The sequence below is a fragment of the Haliotis rufescens genome, unplaced genomic scaffold, assembly GCF_023055435.1.
Source record: "Haliotis rufescens isolate VD_foot unplaced genomic scaffold, xgHalRufe1.0.p SCAF_13, whole genome shotgun sequence".
In the NCBI taxonomy this organism is placed as follows: domain Eukaryota; kingdom Metazoa; phylum Mollusca; class Gastropoda; order Lepetellida; family Haliotidae; genus Haliotis; species Haliotis rufescens.
Genome location: NW_025963813.1, coordinates 34,909,423 through 34,936,461, shown reverse-complemented (window position 1 = coordinate 34,936,461; position 27,039 = coordinate 34,909,423). Strand labels below are relative to the sequence as shown.

The 27,039-nt window shown below is 39.5% G+C and overlaps 1 protein-coding gene across 3 annotated transcripts; it reads left to right on the top strand.

Annotated features, from left to right (window-relative positions):
• Positions 1 to 1,017: 1,017 nt before the first annotated feature.
• LOC124151579 lies at positions 1,018 to 24,654 on the top strand. Of its 3 annotated transcripts, none has more exons than XM_046524108.2 (7): positions 1,018 to 1,094; positions 15,942 to 16,067; positions 16,266 to 16,325; positions 19,021 to 19,089; positions 21,247 to 21,551; positions 22,560 to 22,624; positions 23,239 to 24,654. In XM_046524108.2, exons 1-6 carry the CDS (start codon positions 1,091 to 1,093, stop codon positions 22,581 to 22,583), a joined length of 588 nt encoding a protein of 195 aa, XP_046380064.2. In that variant the 5' UTR covers positions 1,018 to 1,090; the 3' UTR covers positions 22,584 to 22,624; positions 23,239 to 24,654. The 3 variants fall into 3 exon arrangements, with proteins under 3 accessions (XP_046380064.2, XP_046380061.2, XP_046380062.2); XM_046524105.2 differs by having other exon boundaries at positions 22,520 to 22,624; XM_046524106.2 differs by lacking the exon at positions 15,942 to 16,067 and having other exon boundaries at positions 1,032 to 1,094; positions 22,520 to 22,624.
• The last annotated feature ends 2,385 nt before the right edge of the window (positions 24,655 to 27,039 follow it).

Sequence of the window (27,039 nt, the reverse complement as noted above, 5' to 3'; positions counted from 1 at the left end):
AGTTTATTTGACCTTCAATATATCAGTTGCGACTATTTCAAAAACAAATGTAAAAGGCTTCATATCACTTATACCATTTATGAAGGCCCTAGGCAGAATTATATGCAACAATGAAAATAACGGGAAAATATAAAGATTTCAGGAATGTATACAACCATTGATTAAACTGTTAACATGCAAGTGTCTTTTTGCAACAACAGCTGTGAAGGCCCTCTGACAACACACACACAATCAGTCGTTATTTCGTTACGTAAACAAAGGCGTATGCAAACCTTTTAGTCGGAGCAGCATGATACGAAAACGATGGTGACGACATTTACAGCCTGTTTGAATAAGTGTGTATGCATGATAAAAGATGTTGCCGAGAGCCACATCGATGCCAACTATTGATTTGTTTTATTGTAACATGGATATACCTTTCCAAGACTCGGCCCGCCAGGCACACCGCTTTTAGCAATATTCCAGCAATATGAGGGGACACCAGAAATGGGCGTCACACATTGTATCCATGTGAGGCATCGAACCCGGGGTTTCAGCGTGACGAACGAACACTTTAACCACTAGGCTACGTCCCCGCCCCGACAAAACAAGAAGTATGATGTGATACAATGGGAAGTATTACTTGTGACTTGTACCAGAAGTTTCCATGCCTTATTCAGGTGAACAATTGATTTGCCTTTGCATGTGTTTGTGACGGGTGCCACCGATGGGGCAGGATATCATTACTAAGTGATAGTGATTCATAAGCACATATTCATGATATAGTCGAAATTGCACAAACGACTCTGCTTTATGCAGATATTTCTATTGGATATGGAAAGGGTTTTGTCGTTTCATTAACATACATGTTTACAAACAGTGAAGGCATATGTAAGGCGATAATCTTGATCGCGATAACCCCCATTTCATCTCACTTCACGTCGCTCTACAAACCGCAAATATAATATTGCACAGATCATGTTTATGACCCTAACACGTTCCCATAGATCAATGCAAATTACAGCAGATGCTCACAATACGTCAGTGAGCGTCCACGCTCTGCAGTGACAAGGTGTGCATGTTCTCTGCTGGATCTTAGCTTTCTGTCGCAATGGGTGAGTTCTGTTAAACTTCGAATTTCAACTATTGTACAAGTTTAACTTAATCGAAAACAACACCTAACAATGAACATGTCGAAGCCTTTTGTTCATATGTCAATATTTATAGAAACGTTGTGCTATATTTTGAGACTATGACGAACTAAGGGCAAGGGAATTATCTCCTTAGGTTTCCATGACCTGACGATACAACCGGTGTCCCATTTGCTATTGTCGACTGACAAAGCCGTGGAAGAGTTGAATCGATTGGACATAAAATCTCCATGCTGCAATGAAATTTCTAATAATAATCAATCAATCGACTTGATTTATGACAGAATGATTTTGGGGGAATGAAATTATTGTTATCCTGAACATGAAACTAAAAATATATTTGCTTCAGTTTTAGAAAACAAAACATATCCCTGTTTCGCCTTGCACTTAAGTGTCTCACTTGGTAAAGTGAACGAAACCATGTGCGAAATCACTTGCAACGCAGTGTGAGCTTTGGTTATGATACTTTGTCTATCAATATATTTTAATATTCAGTTCAGAACGTAATTAGCATGTGTGTTTGTTTGTTTGTTTGTTGTTTACCGCACTCAGCAATATTCAAGCTATATGACGGCGTTCTGTAAATAATCGAGTCTGGACCAGACAATCCAGTTATTGACATCACGAGCATCGATCCACGTAATTGGGATCGATGACATGCATCAACCAAGTTAGCGAGACTGACCCCCCTATCCCGTCAGTCGCCTTTTACGACAAGCATAGTCGCCTTTTACGGCAAGCATGGGTTCCTGAAGACTTATTCTATCCCGGATCATCACGGGTCTAATGAGCAGGTACCTTATAATCATATTGTTCTCCAGAGACTACCAAGGCCTCCTAATTAAATTTAAACAACACAAAGTAAGCTATTATATCCTTAAGCAGTATTCGCTTATATCAATAAAACGAATTCATGGCAAGATTAAACAAACATCTCTGCCCCCTTGCGGTCCCACTGCAGGCAGCTGTTGAATAAGGAAGAAAATGTGATGTCACAAAGAAGGGAACGAATGTTTACTGCGGATGCAGTGTTGAATACATGACCTGTTTAAAAAAACACGTAGGTTCAATACCTGCCTGCAGGTAAATTGTCCAACATATTTACACAACCCGAGCAGGATTAAACTTTCTCTAGCTCGGCAGGACCCGATTACATATGCCGTAAACTACGGTTGACACGAACACGCCTATAACGAACTGGTGGATATAACGAACTGGTTTTTAGGTCCCTGCCATTTGCTGTATCTCTTCTGTATATTTGCTAATAACGAATTACGGTTATAACGAACTACAATTTGTGGTCCCTTTGAGTTCGCTATAACCGTAGTTAACAGCTGCTAACATGTCGGATGGATGTCCCACCGTTTCGATAACTTTTCCACCACTAGACCACTTGGGCCCATCTTTGCTTCAGCTATGTTATTCCTATTCACATCTGCACTGTACACCTATGCATGCTTACCATGGTTGAATCCATTAAAACACATCTGTGACGCCAATGTATTGTTTAAACGCTCAGTTATTTTTCAGGAATGGAGACCTGTTTGTCAACTATACATTATATTGAACCAACATTTGAATTACTTTGCACTTGGAAGTGACGGAACTATTTTTTAAAATATTTCAACAAGTGAATGCTTTCAAGTTTTGTCGGATAACATGTATCGCCAGTGGAGTTCGAACCCGCGTCGTTTAATTTGTCGACGTGATTGTCTGCCCCAGCTACGGCAACACATGAGGGTATGGTGTGAAACATTTACGTCGCGTTTTCTTAACTATGTAATTCATAATTCTCGAAGCTATTTGCATCAAATTTTTATTCCGGGGGAATGGTTTTCACTTTATAAGTATTAACACACATGCAGCTACACTGTTGCATTGAAGTTCATTCCCCTGTTCACTGCAAACACGGTCGTTTTTTCCCGTATATGGTAATTGGACGGAAAAACGACTTTTTTTGGACGCTTTCGAACCATCGTATTTCCATCTAAATAACGTCGTTATTTGACATCGGAATTTACTGGGAGAGAACTATGTCATCAAGTCCCTCCCTTTCTTGACTGACACTGTCAATCAAGCAACAGCGTCTCCCGGTATTTCTACTTCTCAGATTTCAGTGATCAGTTCGCGCGTGTTAGATTACGGGCCTTTTCTAAATTCATCCTCTCATATTACCTTATATTGTTCATAATATCAAAGTTTAATCAACAATATCAAGAGCAGCAATTAAAACGACTAAAACACAAACACAAGGCTGTTATCAAGCGCTAGTGCAAACATTATGCATCGTAAAAACTGTATCGTGATGTCTTCAGAAAAGCACTTTCTTGCAAATATACATTGTATATACTACGAGATAGTAAGACTTGCATGTACGCTTACTCACCGGTGCAACGTAGACTATATCGCTGATATATATACCACGCATTTAAATGTTAATACTGAAGACAAACACTCGTCATTACTTTTGCAGTGACAATATTACACTTATACACGTTTCTTGGTAACTTCCAACAGTTTTGCTCTTCATTTTAATAACTTTCCTTTCACATATACATGTAGCACTACTCGACTGGTCTGCCATACATCATGATTGGGCAGTTTTCAATCATGGTCTGACTTACTCTGGTGTGACTGAGCGAAGCTTATTGACTCTGTTCTTTCCCCTCTTCCTTTGTGGAATGAGGTTTCACAGTTGTAAAATAATCTCTCTTATCTGTGTGCACCATCAACTTAACTGCCCTCACCCCCTGCAGTTTTCCGTCCCAAATTACCAAGCGTTGCTAATATGGTTGCTGATTAGCGAGAGAAAGGGTCGCCTGGCCCTCGCTCAGTCCAGCTTTTCTGTGCCTAGCACAATATGTTGTGAATACGTAGCCTTGCTACGGCCAAACATTTTATAACAACTTTGATATGTAAACAGCAAACATAATTCAGTTTTATCTCATTTTAATATTTCAATTGAATCCTAAAATATGTCTTCTTGCCGTTAGAGGCGACTATTCCTTTCTAGACTAACAGTTGGTAAATTATAATTTTAAAATATAATAAAAAGGAGCCCAGAAATTTTCTTCATTCACCTGATGCTGCAGTAATCTAGACTTGCCAAACATTATAGACTTGCATGGGCTGTATTGGATATATTTTTTTCATGATCTGTATGCCAGACTAATGCTTGTCGTAAGAGGCGACTAAAGGGATCGGGTAGTCAGGCTCGCTGACTTTGTTTATGCATGTCATCGTATCGCAATTGCGTGGATCGATGCTTATGATATCAATCACTTGATTGTCTGGTCCAGACTCGATTATTTACAAACCGCCGTCATATAGCTGGTATATCGCTGCATGCGGCGTTTAACAACAAACAATCAAACAAACACTATTATTAAACACCTTCCAACAATGAGAAATTAAACTTTTATTTTCTATATATTTAGTTTTATTTATAAAACAATTGGATTAATCATTTAATCATTGTGTTGATTTCCTGTCATACAATGCACATTTTCAAACACCTAAACGTTGAATATTTGATTTTTCACAAATGGTTACGTCAGTGAGTTGCCTGATCTCTGGTTACCTACTCACAAGAACAGATTAAAATGATTTGTTTGTACTATCTTTTTGTATTTCAGTTTATTTAATTCATAATAGTGAGTGAGTTGGGTTTAACGCCGCTTTTAACAGTATTACAGTCATATCTCGGCGTGTCAGCTTAATGTGGGAGGAAAGCCCCAAGTGATGCAGGTTTCAAAATTTTACCACTTCGGTGAAACCCACGAGCACGGGTATGGTGCTGACAAACCTAGAAACATAATTGGGGCGAACCGGGATTCGAACCCACAATCATAGATTTCTGGCGTGCCCAAGGGACGCAACTCTGCACAGCGAATCGCGGCGCCTTAGACGACTGGGCCACCCGTGCCCCCTAATTCATAATAAGAAATTAATAATTCACTTATCACAGTATGGATCATATCCGTTCATATCAGTCTCAAGTGTTGAGCTTTTATTGCAGAAATCATAATGAATTCAACATTGAAATGCAATATTTCTCAACTTCTAAACTATACATGGCATATAATATAATGATTAGAATGACTGTAACGGGCAGTGTTTAAGAAAGAAATATTAATTAGTCGATTAGTCCCATTTATCAGATATGGGCTTTAGTATTATTATTATATATCTCCAGATAGATGTTAACATTGTAGTTCTTATTATTTGTGGATAATTTAAAAAGCAACACAGAAAATATGTATTCAACCATGACGAAAGAATACAGAGTATACAATAACTCGCAATTTTTCAAAACGAGATTTCAAATCACAATATCATATCTGATACGAACAGACTTGTGTGAGGTGGTAATGTTTTAATCTCTACTTTGTGCCCTTGTTCGCGAGCCCCTGTTCTATTCAGCAAACAGTCGGAACTTCACAATATATCCGATTACACTGACCGAGGCTGGCCCAGGCGTGATTCTCACGTCAGTTTTCCATGCGATACTGACGCCCTTGTGTATCTCTCAGACCATAGAGAATAAATTTAAAAGGAATCCAGCTCAAGTCTAGAACGATTTGGCAAGTCTAGATTACCTCACTTCTATCCCAGAAAGTAAGCATTGTTGTGGTCTTCTCTACATAATATTTAATAGATACATATAGATAACTACGAATACTTTACTGACACCGGTACTGTCCCTGTTGAAGCTATTCATAGCTCGAAAATTAATGTCGAATTGTCGCCCATTGTTCGATGTCAATACACGAATGACAAGTGCGGATATCAGATAGTAATTGTTAATGACGCGCTACACTATGCTACAAAAATATAATCAAGTTTACTAGTATGTATATTACTACAATGACCATGTACATGATCATGCACTTCGTAATGTCAAATACTTATATCGTATTGTGTGATGAATTTAACTGGATCAGTGGTAACATGTGATATTAATCTACCATCAATTTCTTTCCCTGCTCAATGTCTACAAAATGAAAATAATGAAATTAAAAAGGAGCACAGAACAATTCTTATTTTCAGGCTAGAGGTGTGGACTTGAGTTGGTCTCCTTTTTAACTTTATTATCGTGGGTCTACGTCCACGCTCATACCACACAATAGCAAGACCAGTTTGCCCCCCGCCGGATCTCCTGGGATTTGGTTATATCATCTAACATGGCCAAATGTGCTCCTAAATAGACAAGACCTTAATCATAGTCCTGCACCATGACCGTGGAATACATTTATTTTATGAAAAAATAATAATCTAGAAATGCATACAAAAGCAAGTCTAGCCAGCTCAAGCTAGCTCTATTCCACAGCATAGGGAATTTTTTTAATTTTTAGAGTCAAGAAGGATATTGTGTAATATAAGATTTCAGAGACTAAATGTTAGTCTACCTATTTGACTGCTCATAAAAAGCTGACATCTCTCCTCACAGCTGGTTCATATATATTTTCTGCTGAACATTCGAAACAGAGTGAGTGAGTTTGCACTACATATGTATATGGTTCTGTTATAAATAATTGCAGCGCTCCATTATGAACGAAATTTGTGTGTGTTGTTTAACGCCGTTCTCAGCAGTATTCAAGATATGATATGGTCTCTGATTCCAGTGATATATGACGGCGATCTGTTGTATAAGAAATAAATACAACTTGAATCTTGAATCTTGAAAGTTGTAACTTTCCGCAAATCAGTGTCACAAGCAGCATACATTATATCAACTGCAATATACTGTGTACAACATGCCGTATACAGTGTGTCGCGAACTCCGCGCTGGGCTGGAGCACACATTTCCTACCCCTCTTCCTTCGGCAAACACCTCATGGGGGATGTAATGAGGTCTCATGACAGGCGTGCACTCGTCAGTTGTCTGATACGGTCAAGAGTAAGATCTTCCAGACGATCACTGCACTAGAGGAATGTGGATTGTTGAGGAGGTACAACGTGTTTGGAACTGGGAGTTGAACACTAAACACTTATATACTATATCCCCCAGTGGTCAGAATGTATCTGGGCAGAGATTGTGGAGTTTCAAGTTACAAAATGACATTCCATTAACAGGCTCAGTGCTGGTACTTATGCAGAGGGGCCTAGGGATGGTGTCTCTTTAAGATAGATAACGGAGATCATATTACCAAGCAAAAAGCACTGTGTAACAAAGAGAAGAGTTAAAACATTATAAAATGATATGGATCGGCGAACGGACTTTTGTTTTCAATTATAAACGTACATGTATCAGGTTGAACTTCCACGACAGATATAATTGGTTATCTCTTCCTAGCTGAAATATTAATTGAACTCTACGCCTTTTTTGCACATTTGTGATGGGGCGACAATGCGACGAGACATATTTTGACCTTGAACATGTCGCGTTACGGCATCGTAAATAATAAAAAAAAGATTCAAAGCGCGACATGCGACAAAGGAAAACATATCGCGTTGTCGAATTGTTGCGCTTTGGCTGATTTTGACACGTTTTGCTTGTTTTTGTAAGGGCGTCAATGCGACAACGCGACAATGTCGAAGATTCCATAGTAATCCGTGCAAATAAAACCGAGTTATGAAATAGAAGCTTAACATGCCAATTAAAAGATGAAGTTTTGCAGCTTCTGTTTTCATAGCTCTTCAAGAAGGATTATCAATAATGGGATGGGTGTTGAGTTCAACTGCAATACCTTGTCAAATGTATGACATGTATTTCCTGTAGAAACCTATCATTGATACACGTCAATGTTTTTGTCGAACAAAATGCTTTACATGCTCGGTAATAGTGAGGACTGGCATCATTGTGTGTTTCCGTGCTTTTTTCAGGTGAACAATTGACTTGTCCTTGCATGTGTTTGTGACGGGTGCCACCTGTGTGGCAGGATACGCTCACCTTTTCGCGAACACCCGTTGGATGGCCTGAACCACGTCGTATTTTTATCACACATCAGACTGATACGCCGTGATGTAACTGAAATACTGTTCAAAGTGGTGTTTAATGCGATCACCGTAGTGTCCAAATTATGTGCAGTGATGCTATGTTATATGTAAAAGAAGGCATATTCAATTATCCAGTTGATTTTATTAGAATATACTTGCGTCAGTGTATTTTATTAACCATCACAGCCGTATTTGTATACATAAAATAACAGATCACATACACGCATGGTGCCTTGACGTACTACTAGCTTTAATTGGCCATCCCTAAATAAAATAGTTTACCACACAGAGAGGTCACATGAGTCTGCTCAGATTGCTTTTCAGAAACATCTATTTTAGTTTTTTACAAGAACTGTATTCCAAACCTATCCTCCTTAGATGAGAAAAACTATCAAAAACTACATTTACTTTTTTAAATATTACAAATCGATTGTTTATATGCTAAAATACATTATTTGATATAATATAATTATTATGATATCTAAAATTCATTTTGCGATATCAATAAATATAACATGATATCATAAATCAAATGTGTGATATAAAGTCATTCTTTGGAATCCATAAGTGATTTACTGATATCATAAAATAAGAAATAAATAGTTTAAATTGGCGCCTTAAATAGTGTTCACTATTTAACATCAATAAGACGTCACCTAACAACAGTTGTGATAATGGGCCCTCGTCAATATGATGCATTATTAAGCCTCAAAGTGAGATTGACCAAACAGAAAGTAGAACTACTAACCCTGATTTGGCCGTATACCGTCAGTAAAAATCCAAGACGGTTGTTACTGACCTAATATGGGTCCGTATGCCGTCACATAACAATATGTGAAATATATAGAAAATCGCCATTCGACACTGTTTTGTGTTTTAATGTCATTAATTGTGATGCGCAAAGACATTAATGTTCAAAGATACAACATTCGTGACTTTATTCATATAAAATTGAGAGAAAAAAGCTTACAACGGAGGTAACTGATTTACCAAAAGCAATGTCATAGAACATAATATAGGATGACGTCACAAACAAGAAACGTGACGCAAATGACGTCACATAGCAAAAGAATAGATAACAGCCCGTCGTATAAGGGGAAGGCGGACTGCTATCAAGTTACAGTTGCCCGCAGATTTCAGATAACATGCTGGCATTTTAATGAAAATGCTATCCATTTTACCTATAATACTTGTTTAAACGTTCACATTTAGTGTATTATATATTCCATTGTTAACGTTTATGTTTACATTAAAGCGTTGTATCGGAATGATATGTACCTAGTCCTGTCCTGTCCTGTCGGTTGTGTCAAGTTTTCATGTGAGATAAAGACACCAAACAATGTAAACTTTTCGGCATAATAAATACGTTATGATGTCTTTAGTTGGCGTATACGCCTCGCCCAATATCTTTCTGGTAACCTAACATGACACCGTATACGGCAACTAAAGACACCATAACTGATATTATCAAGTTACAGTGGGCCGCTCATTTCTGATAACACGCGGGCGGTAAAATGATAATTCTATCCATTGCAGCTTTAAAGATATTTGAACCAAAATAAGGTTGAAGTTAAATCAAATTATTACTTCATAATTCAGGTAAGCTACAGAGCCTTGTGGCTCTATATTTGCAAAAAATATACATTTTGTGTACTATTCTAAGTAATGACCACAATCTCATAATGAACGATTGGGTTATTATAAGGGTAATGCTATTTTTCAGGGCATTATCATTTGCAGAAACCCGAGGTCTTCCATTAACTGCCCGACGAAGGAGCGCAGTTGAAAAGACCAAGAGCTTCTGCAAATGATAATGCCCTGAAAAATAGCTTTACCGTTATTATAGCTAAAATGGATGGATTTTTTTTATCAAATAAAAAGAAACAACAATATCGGGTTTGAAACAGTTACTGTAATCAACACGAATGTCACTGACACACTTTTACAAATATGGAAACGTCATACAACAAACCAGATGACGTCACTATTGAACGTGACGTCACCGATCCTATCCTATGACGTCATCTAACAACTGGCGTGATAATGGCCCGTTGTCAAGCAATTATCAAGTTACAGTTGCTCGCTCATTTCTGATAACATGCGGATGGTTTAATGATAATTCTATCAATTTTAGCTATATTAATGCATATGTGACCATTGATGTGTAGAATGTCTTACTGCAGTCAGGTAAGATTGAACAGATTAGAGGTGCAGTGCAATACCCATGGATGTTACGTTAAAAAACCTAGAGATTACGTGGAACATAAATATGTGTCAGGCTTCTTAATGCTAAATTATTTTTTTCTAGAGAATGTGTTTCTTATACAAGTGCTGGACCACATTTCAACATTAAACTATATGAATATTTATAGATGAAGCCCAGCGTATGAAGATAAATATAAATACGAATACACAATGCCATGAATACACAATGCCATTTAGAAAGCGGTCAAATGTAACAAATGTTATATTTGGGATAACACTTTCTTAGTAAAGTACAGATTCTAGTACTTTTTTGGGTTGAGTCTCGGTGGCTGAGTGGGTTAGATCGCTGACTTTGTGTGCTGGCGATTAGGTGCCTCACTCTGGCAAGTGTGGGTTCGAATCCGGGACGGGACTCAACCCCCAAAAAGTACTAGAATCTGTACTTTACTAAGAAAGTGTTATCCCAAACATAACATTTGTTACAAATGTAAATACGTTTGACTATTTAACAGATGTCAACACCTTTGGGATTGCCTAAAAGTCGGGCCGGGTCAGGCCAACGGGTAATACTAAAATGGATTGCAGGGTATTTAAACGAAACGTGCATATCTGGGCGCATATATATACGTTTGACTATGTAACAGATGTCAAGACCCGTTTACGCGGTAACATTTAGCTACAATCAAACGATAGCAGCTTGTCATACTTGAAATTGAAAGCATTACAAACAGTGCATGTCGTATAATCGATGGTACAGAATGACATTTAGAAAACATGGTTACCTCGTTAACAGATTAATATTTGTCGATTTTTATTGATAGTCAAGGCCTCTATTTCAGTTCGATTGCTTCACCATTTTACCGTCATTGTATTGTTCCAACCGTGTATAATTTTCCACGACCAATTACCCCACAAAGCATGCAGCTGAAACGCCCTACTTGAACTTGTTCACCATGTGCATCAAGTTTTGTAGTCACGATATCTCTGCGCAATCAACCGGCTGTTTCATTTCGATACAGGTGTAGTTGGTTGTATTTGCGCGTTTGCTCTTCGTCAACGTTGAATAATTTATGTCACAGAAATACCCTCGTTCTTTCTTTATGAACATCAACGTCGGTACGATCCAACGGAAAGATTGTATCATTTCATTATGTTATTACCTATTATTCACGCGTGGTGTGGCAGGTGGAATTTGAACATTATTATAGCGTCAGCAGGGATTATAGAGGTCATAAGACATAACTTCATAATTAGTTGCTTTTCATCCACAGACATTGGCATGTGAAGATCATACTTAAATATGTTAAAGTTACATTGCAGCAACGTAGATTGTTTACAATTTACAGTGCATATAATGTGTACAATAAAACCAAAGAAACGTATATATATTTTTAGACACTTATTTTTGTACTATTTAAAAATGTGGAATTTTAAGACATTTGGCTTATTTGGTAAAATCTAGGTAACAAATAATATATATCGCCGAAATCGGCGAGTATAGTCATGGTGCTGTCAAACCTAAAACCCTAATCAGGGCGCCCAGTTTTGACTTACCAAGTGCCTTAAAGTGAGTGAGTGAGTGAGTATGGTTTTACGCCGCTTTTAGCAATATTCCAGCAATATCAGCCAGAAATGGGCTTCACACACTGTACCAATGTCGGGTATCGAACCCGGGTCTTCGGCGTGACGAGCTAACGCTTTAACCACTAGGCTACCCGACCACCCCTTAAAGTGAGTATATTCTTAGACATGTTAAAGGTGATTGATCCCACAAGATATAGCTGAGAACTGTCTCTCCGACGGTAATGGGTGATGATTTTGATAGTGTTACTGGGGAATGTTCGGTACCATCATTTGCTCCAGCGTTCTAACTGTCACGCGTCTCAACTGCTCCATGACTGTGCTTACATATCGACTCCCTGTATTTAGTTTTTAATCGGTAACATGCATTCTACTGTGGTCCAAATTTATCAGCTTTTTCATCTATTGTTGCAAGCTTGACTGATTTCTTTACACAATAAAAACTCTAATTGATGATGAACTACTGAGTCATTTAAGCACCTGTATTATTAGAACATACAAACTTAAAGTAAAGCTGTCATGTTATATGTAGTCCAACAAGCTGGTAATAACTTCGTCGCAATATAGCTGAAAAATTGCTGGTGTGACGTAACATTTAACCTCACTCACAGACAATATATATTTCTTGAGAGAGTAGGACAAATCCCTATATTTGGCCGTTTACCGTCAGCAAAAATCCAAGATGGTTGTTACTGACCTAATATGAGTCCGTATACCGTCAGTAACGGCCATTTTGGATTTTCCAACACCCACCTCACATATTTTACATGACAATATGTGAAATATAGAAATTCGTCATTCGACACTGTTTTGTGTTTTAATGTCATTAAATGTGATGTCCGCTCGGACAATACCCCGCACTGACATTTCCCTATACTGGTAATATAAATAATTTATATTCATTTATATTAACAATTTGACCAAAATGTCCCCAGTTGTAAGTAGTCACAGATACACACTGATTCTAATCGTGTGATGTATATGGTCCTTACGTGGACTTGGAATGCATTGGCTACTTGCCGGGCGGTTTGGCAAGCTTGCAATCGTCCAAGGGCTTGGTGTCGCTGATTTCTTGTCAATCTTGGCATGTGGTAGCAATTCAATTACGAATGTATGATATCCGATCTGGGTGGCTTTTTATAGGGCAAGATATGCGACTACGCATGTGCATTTCAATCTGCACGGAACTCACGTGCATCGGGTTACCAGGGCCGTTGCCGTGATGCGTTTGTTCGATCGGTTATATTGTCATTGACAAAAATTACCCAGATATTTAAATGAAAATTTATCATGCAATGTTACTTGGGGTGACGTTTCTTTTGCGGTTCAGTATATAATTAATACATGTACTGGGAACGTCATTGTAAATTGTCAAATGCACCTGTGATTGTCTAATTCATCCCCAACAATCGCGGTGGCAGGAGTCCTGTATATCAAGGTTTTAAGTACTTAAATTAGGAATTTAACTTGCGCTTTCCGACATATGCGAATTTGGGTATGTCCAAAAAGGTGAGGCAACCTTGGTGGTGCTTTTTAGGGTTGCTTACTTAATTTTAAATATGCCATACAAAAGGTGGAGGGGTGGTGGGGGGTGGGGGGTTGGGGGGGTTGGGTTGGGGGGGGGGGGGGGGGGGGGGGCGACTAAAAGGAGTTTGTGAGTTTTTATAGGTTTAGAATTTTAGGGTTTATTTGCAGCTTGTTTGTTGTACTTGTATTTTTTAAATGCGGCCAATTAGGTCTGTTTTGATTGGGTATATGCCTCGCTCTTTAAAGGTTTGTAAGTCATTTAGGGGGGTGAGTACCGTTGCAAGTGTCATTTGATTGTTGCAATTTAGTGAGGATTGGAGTGTTGTTCTGTGTTGCTGGTAATGTGTGCAATAATATTACGTGTTCAGGCGTTTCTTTTAAGTTGCAGTGGGGGCATTTACCGGTTTGGTATTTTTTAATTTGGTGAAGGTGGGAGTTGAACTTGGTGTGGCCTGTTTGTAGTTTAGTAACCATTGTCGTGACATTGACTATTATATACGATAGTTTAGTAGAAATGTAAAGCCAAAAGAATGAATGAGACGACCACTGTTGTCTGTCTCCCAATCAGCAGGAGACGTTACCCCGACAAAGAATGCATGAACCTGTTGGTTGACTTCCTTCCATCAGCGTGACAGGATTACCCAGAGAGAAAGAGAGGATTAAAAAACTTAAGATATCGTTTCTGCATGGTATAAGTATTCACATCAATTTCCTCTAATAATAAACTGTATTCTTTGGTGTTCCCAAGCAGCAATACTCAGTATGCGCATTGGGCAACTGTTATAACCACAAACCCTAAAGATATTCTGTATACATTTTGTACACGCCAGTTGATTGTTAAGACCACAAATTCTATCTACAACCGGACAACATGGTAGTTTATGTTCATTTCCAATATCCTCTTATAATGTTAATGGTAACTGGTAGAGTCCCCCACAAAGCTTCCTCTTATTAATTCTTACCAAAGCAAAATAAAACATGGGGTGTGAGGAAATGGAACATATCCCTAAGTGAGAAAATAAAACACTAGTGGTGGTGATTGCTCTAGCATAATTGTACTATCTGAAGCATAAAGTTGGCGAACGAACATCATTATATTTCGAATCACCTGGAATGATTTATATAGGCAAAAACTCAAACGACAATTTCCGCAATCCACAAACACAATCACTTTATTAATTGCGAACATTTTCCGACCCGCGACGATAGTGTCAACTCGGTGCTTTCCGAAACAATTAACGCGTATCTAAATTCACTCCATGTTCTACTGTCGGCTTGTCACAACGGCTAGGCTTGGACCCTAGTGGAACGGATCACGGTCCTAGTGGAACGGATCACGGTCCTAGTGGAACGGATCACGGTCCTAGTGGAATGGATCACGGTCCTAGTGGAACGGATCACGGTCCTAGTGGAATGGATCACGGAGTGGAAACCCAGTCCCGTGTTACACGCATGGCACGCGCAGGCTCAACGGGTTACACACGCGCTGCACCCCCGGTGCACACCCGTGCCACATGCGTGTTACACGCGTTTTCAACGCGTGTAAGGGGAATCAACTTCTGGACAGTAGTGTACATGTATCTTCGTTAATTGATCTGATTCCAATGTGTCGCAAGCTTCTGCATGCTGGGCCCAAGTTTTAAGTTTCAAGTTTTATTTAACGTCAAGCTCAGTAAACATTCGTCAGCTTAAATATCTCGTCAACTTTGTTCACTCCATCTGGTGTGCAAATACAGCTTAATCAGGGCGTCCCGTGCCCGACGATCGCGTGGTTGACAACTAATATCACCTAGCCTTGCTGATCATCGTGTACTGGCCGTTTCATGAACATCTGGGTGTCTGCTTTGCAATCCTTTAATAGGGTTGGTTGGTTGGCTGGTTGGTTGGTTTGTTGTTTAACGCCGCTCTCAGCAATATTAAAGCTATATGACGGCGGTCTGTAAATAATCGAATCTGGACCAGACAATCCAGTGATTGATATCATGAGCATCGATCCACGCAATTGGGATCGATGACATGCATCAACTAAGTCAGCGAGCCTGACCACCCGATCCCGTTAGTCGCCTTTTACGACAAGCAAAGTCACCTTTAACGGCAAGCATGGGTTGCTGAAGACCTATTCTACCCCGGAATCTTCACGGGTACGAAGCTTTGTATGAATAACACATATGTCGAAGTGTACATACATGTCAGTGTACATTAACAAAACTTATATTGTTTCACCGACATAATATGCTACAAGGTTCGTGATTGGTCAAATTTAAGCACGTGACCTAAGGCAGCCAATCAAATTACAGAAACGGTACTGTCCTCGCATATGATAATTTTCAGACTCTGACGAAAGATTTGGGTTAAATCATGTTATTCTGAACGTTTCAAGCATGAAATCGCGATCTATATTGAAAATATGGAACTTCGTGGATGCATAGAGCCAAGAGTCCATTTGGACTTTGAAAGAGGCGCAACCATAAACCAAGAGATAAATATGTCGCCTAATGTACTGTCTTTGTGTCTTAGCGAAGTCAGAGGATAATGCCATATATGGTGCTTCCTCTTCAGTTTACAACAAGAAATATGTGTGCCTGTTCGCGCCTGTCGTCATTCTCTTGCTGGTGATGTGCTGGCACAGACACGAATCAACGCAAAACTCTATGTCGTATACAGACAACATGACAGAATTTCCTGGTAATATTCAATTTTATTCATTCAACATTTCTGATTGCTTTTTCACTTGAATGTTATTCATTATTCACCATGGGATCATGGGATCCCTACACGGTTAAGGGACGCAAATCTGTCTTCATAATTCTCGTATATCAGAAATTAGATCAATAAGGTTTTTTTTAAGTTGAGGAAATATATTTGAAATTTCTCTTTTTTCAGGTAAAAAAGTCGACGAATCCTTTAGAAAACTGTTGAATCTCTATCAGAAGAAACTTGAAGGTACGTCAGTAACACGTGTATTATGTACATACGTGTACGCTAGATTTGTGTTACGATTTCAATTTCAGTACTTTTGTTGTTGGATGGGTTGAAATATTTATCAAAATAAATTAACAAATTTGTTATAGACAAAGGTAAAATGACAAAAAACTCGCATACAGGTATTACCCTACCTTCTTTTCTCCGTACCGCTTACCATACTAAATTGTTAAAATAACTATCACTGTTCGGGCCTTGTATTATGGATAGCAAACATACTCGCTTGTTCATTCAGCAGGGAAGAGTGCAACAAAGTGAGTGAGTGAGTTGGGTTTAACGCCGCTTTTAACAGTATTCCAGTTACATCACGGCGTGTCAGCTTAATGTTGGAGGAAAGCCCGAAGTGATGCAGGTCTCAGACGTCTACCGCTTCGGTGAAACCCACGAACACGGGTATGGTGCTGACAAACCTAGAAACAATCTGGGCGAACAGGGATTCGAACCCACAATCATAGGTTTCTGGCCAGCGATTCGTTGCGCCTTAGACGACTGGGCCACCCGTGACCCCCCGATTAGTTGGTATTATGGAAAGGGTTTCTTGGATTTTATTTAGGTAAGGAACCAAAGCATTTCGGATACGAACCCACAATCATAGGTTTCTGGCGTGCCCAAGGGACACAACCCTGCACAGCGAATCGCGGCGCCGTAGTCGAGTGAGACACCCGTGACCCCCTGAGAGCATCAGAGTGAGGCATTTCCAGCAGGAGAGAAAGCTTCGTTGGTTGGATTGCCCTATACAGTTGGAGGGATGTATCACAGTGTGTACTGGCATATCCGGAAAGAGAGGCGGTACCACAATGCGGACTAGCATATATAATAGGGGAAGCATCCTAATGTGGGCTGGGATATCCAGTAGATGAGGACCCGTGACGATACGGGGAAGAATAGGTCTTTTGCAACCCATGCTTGCCGTAAAAGGCGACTATGCTTGTCGTGAGAGGCGACCAACGGGATTGGGTGGTCAGGCTCGCACGCTTGTTTGATGCATGTCATCGTTTCCCAACTGCGTGGATCGATGCTCATGTCAATCACTGGATTGTGAGGTCCAGACTCGATTATTAACAGACATTCCTTAAACTTGCATGTGGTCTTAGAAATGCGACCCCAAATTTTATGGTTTATGGAGAACTAGGTAGAATACCTTTGTCGATTTATGCAGCTGAACGGGTGGTTGACGTTTGGTATAAACCCGTACCTGCACCGAACCAATCACAAATTATTTATAAGTTTGCTCATTTGCAATTCCTATCTACCAATTAACAAAATGACTGGATAAGAAATGTGAGGTAAATCCTTATTAAGTGTGGTCTTGAGGCGTTTCCAGCCAGTGGCTAACTGCTCCGATAGAAAAAAAAAACTTTAAAAGATCAGTTTTATCAAAACTGGATATCTGACGTCGAGAGAAGTTCAAAAGTGTATTATTATAAATCTTTAAAAGATATCCCGTCATTTGAAAACTTTCTTCTATCTAAACAAATGTATTATCCTACTCTAAAACATAGAACATGTAACCATAATCTACCTGCCAAAGTTGGCCGTTGGCTTGGTATAGATAGAGAATTTTGGACATGTAAACTGTGTATGTTGCCAGCTGTAGCCGATGAATTCCACTACCTGTTTAAATGTGAAGCGCCCCGTGAATCTAGATCTAAACTAATCTCAATAAATATGTGCAATATCTGAATATATAAGAATATATTCAAAAAAATATATATTTTCCAGAAATGTAACAGAAATTAAGAACCTTGCAAAATTCATATGTATAATAGATAAGTACCTTTGAGTGTAACTTTGTATATGTTTATGTGAGTGTTTCTGTTTAAATGTTCATACAAATCTTCAAGGAAAATGTTTATCGCCAAAGATTTGTACAGTATAACCGACAAAGAAACTTTTTCTTTTCTTTCTGGCTATTTTTTAGAAATATATGATGATAATAATGATGATGATGATGATGTATGTGTGCATGCGTGCTTGCTCGGGAGATGAAAAGTATGGATTATATACAAGGTGTACTCCCGAACACGATCACATGTATAGTGTTTGTTAACACGCCGTGATATAACTGGAATATTGCTAAAAGCGGCGTCAACACCAACTCATTCACTAACTTAATGCAATCGATCTATTTCATAAAAACGTTTAGTCTTAAACATCATGAATCAATCACCAAGAAGAATAGACATAAGGTCCCTATAGTCCATATAGCCCGTTGATGTCAATGCTTCTAGCCAAGTCGAACTTCAACCTTGGACTACTCTCTCTTGATAAACTCTTGAACTGATATGCGTTCGTGTAATTATTTGTGGAGGAGGACAGTAAGCACTGAGACGAGCTGACTGCTTATCGATGCATTCAGCAATATTCTAGCTTTTTGACTCCGATCTGTAAATAATCGATCCCGGACCAGACAATCCAGTGACTAATCCCATGAGCATCGATCTACACAGTTAAGAAACAATGACATGCATCAACCAAATCAGCGAGCCTGATAACCTGATCTCATCAGTCGCCTCATCAGACAAAAATTCTAACCCGGATCTTCACAGGTTTTGTTTCATATTCATCTATTAATCTTTTGTCAATGACATATATATCTGAGATACGGCACAAATTGTCTGTAAGGATATTGATAAAAGATATTTTATATTTACAGCGTTGCAGAAGTCCAACCTCTGGTCGACTATTCCAGAAACACCTACCTGCAAAAAAGACATGCATCCATGTGAGGCTTAACATTGATTGTTTAATAATGAAATATATGTTCATAATCAAATGCTCTTAAGAGTAGCCGGTTCGCCCCGATTATGTTTCTTGGTTTGTCAGCACCATATCCGTGCTCGTGGGTTTCACCGAAGTGGTAAACGTCTGAGACCTGCATCACTTCGGGCTTTCCTCCCACATTAAGCTCATACGCCGTGATATAACTGGAATACTGTTAAAAGCGGCGTTAAACCCAACTCACCCACTCACTCACTTAAGAGTAGCATAGGTGACAAAGGAATAGGCAGAAAAGATAATGGAATTGAACGCAAGGTGAATACCAGTTTCACAATGAGCGACATGCGAAGAATAGAGCCAACGGACAGCAACGTAACAGTAAACCAGCGTTCATGGTTAATAGACTGACTGAGTATGGTTTTACGCCGCTTTTTTGCAATATTCCAGCAATATCACGGCGGGGGACACCAGAAATGGGCTTCACACACATGGTTAATAGAAAAAACGCAGCTGCCTATAAATGTACTTGCTTGTTGTTGTTTGTTTCTTTGATGTTTAACGCCGCACTCGGCAATATTCCAGCAATATGACGGCGGTTTGTAAAAGAATCGCATCTGGACCTCACAATCCAGTGATTTACATCATGAGCATCGATCCACCCAGCTAGGATACGATGACATGCATCAACCAAGTCGAACCGACCACCCGATCCCGTTAGTCGCCTCTTACGATAAGCATGGGTTGCTGAAGGCCTATTCTACCCCGGATCTTCAAGGGTCTGAAATGTACATGCATTGAGACGTTATCTATCTACACAGGTGGATGCCTATGTTGGTTGGTTATTCTATCAAAGGACACAACAACGATGGTTCACAGACAGCACATAGATTCATCATAGCCGACAGAACAATGCCGCCCAAGATCGCTAAATCCGGTTGCAACATCTACGTGAACGAACAAAAAAAACACAACATCCACAATTACCCCAATTCCTGGGCTTTCAATTCCATTTCACAAAAAAAGTTATTTACACATGACGTCTCGAGTGAAGCAGGTATCTTAATGGTCGATTTGGGGTGGTTGACAGATAGCATACATTCCAAAAGGCAAATAAGACCTCACGGGCTACAATGCACGTACGGACTCGCCTTTTCATTGATGTCAGTCCTTTGGTGAATCTGTTGCCACTCGTCATTCAGTTGATGGATCTGTTGTGGATGCGGACACCTCCTGATCTGACGGGCCAAATGATCCCACCAGTTTTCAATGGGGTTTAGGTTGTGCGCAGCCAAGAAATCCTGCACGACCCTTGCAGTGCGCGACCTGTCGTTGTCATGCCGTAAACGTGGTACCAGTCGCTGCTGGTTAAGGAGTGGTAACAGCACTGGTTGAACAACGTCATCCCTGTAGATCTGGATGTTGAGGTTGCCATGTCCCGAACGTTTATGCCACGAATTCCTCCCCAAACCATCGCCCCATTGCAAGTATACGGATGCACTTCCTGAATGCAGAATGGCACCTATCGCCTCCTCTCAAGCAACAACATATCCGAGCAAGACCATCAAAAAAGAATAAGCAGATGCCATCTTTGACGTTGAGGTTCATGGGTAAGGCCACTCCACGGATGGGGAGGTTGGCTGGAAATACCTGCGACACGGAGACGTCGTAGCACAGTGGGTCGACTGATGCGCCGACCAAACGCTGTTGCTACCGTTTCTGTCGCTGTGGGGAACGTGTTGCGCGCATGCAAAGTGTGCAAGTCCCTGATCATGCCCTGTTTTGTGTTGTACCACTGTCTAACGATGGTTGCAGAGTCCACGATTGAAGTGTTTTTTCAATCTGTGTGTGGTTGGCTCCCATTTGCCGCATTCTTTAAAATAGGGTTCGGCGTTGGTTCGGGTTGTGGTTTGGACAAAACGTTTGCAGTGTTTTGTCGGCTGTTTTCAGCCTAGTAACAATTTGATAACGTTTGTTATTGATGGTCAAATCCAATTTTAAAGTGTGTACCTTCTTTTGCACGGCACTTTTTAGTATAAAAAAATGTTTAAATGGTGTATATAAATTGATACCTCATAACTAATTATTGTGCAAGAATCCCACGTTTACGTCATATATAAAACTTTTACAATATTATATTTGTGCATCTTTTGTTGATTTTTAGCATCTCAATGTGTTGATCCAGAATGTCATCAGGATTTGCCAGAACGGCCTGTAGTCAGACTCCAGAATGTTCTCAGCTCTATACGCCCAGAGGATATGACAACACTGAAAAGAATGAATCAGTTGGAGGAATTGCAAGTACAACCTACAGGAAAACGGATTCTCTTCCTTACGGCAGCATCGTCTAACCACTTTATGGAATCCCAAGCAATGCTGAAAAACTTTCATGAAATCATCCCAGCACACTTTAGTAATTATTCACTTAGGTACTATGATCTGGGACTTAAGCCAACAGAACGCGCTCAGGTATGTAAACCATAACTATCCTTACTAGTATATCTTCATTCCTTGATACATGTTTAACACCCACTTACAATCACAGATGCGTTGCGAGTCTGGTTCGATTGACATGATTCCACCATTAGCCTTCCAATAGAAATAAACAGTATTATAAATAAATGTATTTCATTCACCTTGTGTCCAATCTTGAGCCATTTTGAGTTTGTTACGCTGTTGCGATGCAGCTGATTTGGAGCCAGGAATCTGTTGAAAAGCTGCTGATTTAGGAGTTAGAATCAACCCGTTCGGGGCTCGTTGCTTCTACTTCCGGAATCAGCAGCTTCTCATTGTGGTCTCCATCATAAACACATCTGGGAACACCTTGAAGGTCTTTTCTCATACTTACTGTTCTTAATCCTCAGTATCACATCATTTCCACCTTAAAGTTCATATTATTATCAAATTTTTTATACCAAGGATTAATCTCTTCAGGCCGGGGTTGTGAGTCGCGTTCGAAAGAAGTATTTTGATTAGTTGTTGATTGCAAGATCACGAGCGGTAGAAAATATGTGCAACGTCGGTTAAAGAAACACTGAGGTCGTGGCGTCACTTGCCACAATCAAGGATGGTGAAAAGTTTGTTTCTGACAGTAGTCGGACAATTTCTTATTTATTGGTAGTTTCTTATTTTGAACAATCCACTAAATACGAGAGTTACGTGTTGTTTTTCTGCGTTATATTTAATGCAAACTGTTCGAAATTGCGTCCATAAGGCGTGCTAGAATCCTGTAGTCGTGGGTTAGAATCCCAGATTCAGCAAAATATATGATATTTGGTAGGTCAGCCCATGTCCTTGCCATTGGCTTAACCAAAGAGGTAAACGTTTAAGACCTTCATCGCTTCAGGCTTTCCTTTTCTTTGAAGCTAAAACGTCTTGGTATGACTGAAAGTGGTGATAACCCTACTCACCCCTGACACATTGAGCATCTGTTTCAGCTGGAAAAGCATTGCAAATGTGATGTTAAAATCTTCCCAGTGCAAAAGTTGGACCCATGGATGAGGCGGCTTAAATGTTACATTTGGAAACCCATCATAATACAGGTGAAGTGTTTGTTGTACTGCTTGAATGTGCATGGATGATTATTTGGATGATTTCTCCTGTTATCTATGAGACCGTCTTACTGGATACAACAACAGTTGCCAAAACTTTTTCCTGATCGCTGACAGACAAAATAAATGGCGCCGAAATATGATGCTCTATCTAAAGATCAGTATATCAACTGTCAAAACATATTCCTTAAAGAAAGAATGCGACCCCTCTCAGAAATTTAGAATTTCAGGTGTGTTATTAAAATATATTGAAAGCGTTCAAATGACTCAGAAAATTTTCAGTTTAAAATTTCAACACAAAGGTTTCATGACTACATGAATAAAACGTTTTCAAACTTCTCACGGAAGTCATGCTGTGGGTTGAGTTACAGCTTTTCTCGTAAAAAGGTCAACTTTGATGGCGGTTCATCTTAAAAGAAACTCAAGACGCCAAAGCCAGAGAACAGTCAGCCTTGATCATGATTATGTCGAAAGAGATGAAAATTATATAAATGGAGCACTGATAATCATGTGTTTGGGAAAAAAGAAAACAATTGTACATATTATTATGTATTCCTTATATATATTTACATGTTTGTTAATGAAATTACTATGGTGACTTTCAGGCCAATATAAAGGCTGCTGACATTGTGGTGTGGTTGGACGCTTCTATCAGGCTGCCGAAAGAGGGAATTGGGAAATCTGTCCAGGACGTCCTCCTGCAGGGGCTGACCATCGGAGGAGGAGGAGGACGTGCTTCACATTTTATTGACACAAGGATGATGAACTATTTCAATTCCACTCCGTGCATGTACTCCCCATTTACCATGGTAGAAGCCAACTTTATGATGTTTCATAATGACGAGTTTGTGAGGGATGCGATAATTGCACCATGGGCGACGTGTGCTGTTAATCATAATTGCATGTGTCCTGATAACTCGGTTCTTTATTGTAATCATGCCATCAACAAGTATGGGAAGTGTCATCGGTATGATCAAGCTGCAATGAATATGATTGCTATGCAATTGTTTGGAAAACATGTCGAAAGTTTACGACCTAAGAATCTTCAATATGAAATTAAAAGAGGGGACACTTTTCCATATTTCAATCATTTAGATTCCCAGTTAAAGACAAAAGGTGCCTGACAAGCAGCCCAGAGACTGTCCATATTTGATTATCATCCTCTTGAATCTGTTCTTTTGTGTGCTTTTGTTGCGATCTTATTGCATGAAATATCTTCAGGAAGACACTTTGTTGACGTTTTCATAGTTTTAATGAGTCATATGATGCTACCTTATGGCATCATTGATGGTTATGGGCTTTTTACGTTTGTAGTCTCCACGGGCACCGTGCCAATTGTTACTAGGTGAAATATCCATTAATGTCAAAACCTTGTGCAAGTGCTATACACATATTGCTTTAAAAGGCTCAGTGCATGAACTGACCTTGCCTTAAAGAAATTCTAAAGCTGAACAAATTGATAAGAATATACACCTTGGAAAAAGTAAAGTGCCACCTGAAAAAGTAATTGTCACAATCATATCTGTAATGTCACGAACAGCTATCCTAAGCTAAGAATGTAAATGTTTGATGCATGTGTAGCAGGTTGAAATCAGGAAGTCAGTATGGTTTAACACCGCATTTAGCAATATTCCAGCAATATCACGGCGGGGGACATCAGAAACGGGCTTCACAAATTGTACCCATGTCGGTTATCGAACCCGGATCTTAGGTTTGACGAGCGAACGCTTTAAGCACTAGACCGCCCAAGGTTGAAATCAATCCCTTCAACATTCACTCTTGGGTGCTTTAAGCATAGGCTCAGGTCACTCTCCTCGCCCAAATAACCACTGTGGCCTCAGAGCGTTGGGCTCAAATTACTCCCCTACATTTTTGCAGCATTCTACTTCTCCATACAGTTCTAAAGGTTCCAGATGTTCATGTGACCTTTTTGCCTGAAAAGGTAGAAACGGGTTGTTCATCTGTGGACTTGCACTGTTGACATTCCAGAACATTCAATCAAGCATGGATATTTGAAATAGTAAATGTTTATATTAGTCATGGGAGTCATTTGAACCTGGTGGAGTGCTCTGACCCTACGGGGTGTGATCTGAGCCTTAACTTAAAACCTTCTAGAGAGATTTGACACTTGGACTGAGTTGCACCGGTTCTAACGCACACAACATGTGCATGGAGCGACTGAAGCAAGCCACCCACTTTATTAAAATCGCTCTATCAGTCAACGCTTATCCAATTAGAAACTGGAACCGGACACTAAATTCATGTTCCTCAAGACTCGAAGTTTGGCGAATATTTGGCATGGGTAATACCGAAATGTCCTTCAGAGCTGTTTACCGTCAACAGATTGGTACAGCAACACCGAGGTAAAGGATTATCCAAACATTCTGGGGCGTTGGGTGGGGGTTGAGTCGCATAAATTTGCAAACACTAATTTCAAGAGATTTCATGTACCTTACTTGGAAATGTTCCGATCTTACCATTGCGAATAGAATATGATAATACTATATCAAACCTGAACACCTATCATAAGTGATCTTAGTAATCTTAACGAAAGTATCAAATTGTAATTTAAGGGCGATTACTCTGGATGTCATGATGTCTGGTCAACAGTCCGCTTGCATTATTGATAACGATATTGTAGATTCTAAAAATATTAACAATATTAAATTTATTTCGTGGAATGCATTCGTGGTCACAACTGGTCCCTCGGGAGTTTCATATTAATGGATGACTGATAAGCAGTGATGACACCAGGTTTTCGCAAAAAATAAGTCACAGACAGCTGTTACATGCAGTCCATGGTGTATCGATGATCTTGGATAATGTTAATCTGGACGATTAACACTTTCCCCAGGTGAAATTCACTTTCATGTCTGAGATCAACTTAATTTTCACGGTTACACACAAAATAGTTTGCAACATTATGGTTTGGTTTTGCCAACATTTTCTTCTGTAGTGTTCATACCTATCTATCAGAAACAAATAAAGCAAAGCAAATCTATCTCTGCTTCAGCGTTTCATGTAACAAGTGTTCAACACGATAATAACAATGTTAATTAAAACAAAGGAACGTTTACGCATCTACCAGAAAGCCGAATGTCGCCAGACCATGCTGGGAAACCTCTACAATAACAGTGAACGATTTGACAAATGTGCAGATGTGATTAATGTTGGTAACGATTGAAAAATTACAATACATGAATTGACAAATCATTACGTGGCCATGTCCTGGATGTAAACTATGGATTAACAATACATGAAAGCCACCTAGCGTTCAATCTGTAAAAATGTACTTGACACTTGTCGGATTAATATGGAAGAAAAACCTCAAGTGATGCAGGTCTCAGAAGTTTACCACTTTGGTGACACCCACGAGCACGGGTATGGCGCTGACAAACCTAGACACATAATCGGAGCAATCCGGGATTCGAATCAACGATTTATAGATATCTGGCGTGCCCAAGGGACGCAACTCTGCACAGCGAATAGCTGCGCCTTAGTCAACTCGGTCACCTGTGCCATCGGCCTTGGTAAGACATATTTTAGCGAAATAATATAATGACGAGCTCCTGCCTCCGTTTCGATGAAAAGAGAGAAATCTTGCAAAATAACGTTCCACTGTTATATTATAAGGAAACTTAAACCGTGAGTATTCGGGGTGGAATAGGTCTTCAGCAACCCATTCTTGCCGTAACAGGCGACTATGCTCGTCGTAAGGGGAGATTATCGCTGACTTGTTTGATGCATATTATCGTATCCCAATTGCGTGGATCAATGCTGGTGATGTCAATCACTGGATTGTCTGGTCCATAAATGCCTCATACACGGACCAGGGGGATGTTTATTTGATACTACAGGTCATTCCTATGTGAAGTCTGACATATCTAGCCCGAAACTTCAGATGTAATATTGTTCACACAGATATCTCTGTTGACGTGATCATATATTCCATTGAATCTGTTGTTCATGCAGTGTTCGTACATACATGTATTTTCATTTAAACAGTACATCTTCTGTTGGTCATTCTGCCTTTGTGTGAAACAGGCTGTTTACATTTGAAACCCTCCTCTGACGAACAGCTTATTTGGGAAGTAAGGGTAAGTATTAATGGATGAACATCTTCTTTATTACAATTAAGAATCTTAATTGTAATAAAGAAGTTGTTCATCCACAAATTCATATCCTTACTTCGTACTCCAACTTCTAAATGCCTATCAAAGAAGTTTTTTGGGAAGTAGCCTGTCACAGAAGGTACTTATAGCTGTGTTGCGAACTGTGTTTTGGCACCTTTCTGAAGGAAAACAAGGATGCCAGAAGTGCCATTTGTTTAAATTACAGGCTAATTTTAAGTTTTCAAAAACAGCAACACTGCCGAAAATATTTTTGGCCAAAGGACATAAACTAGA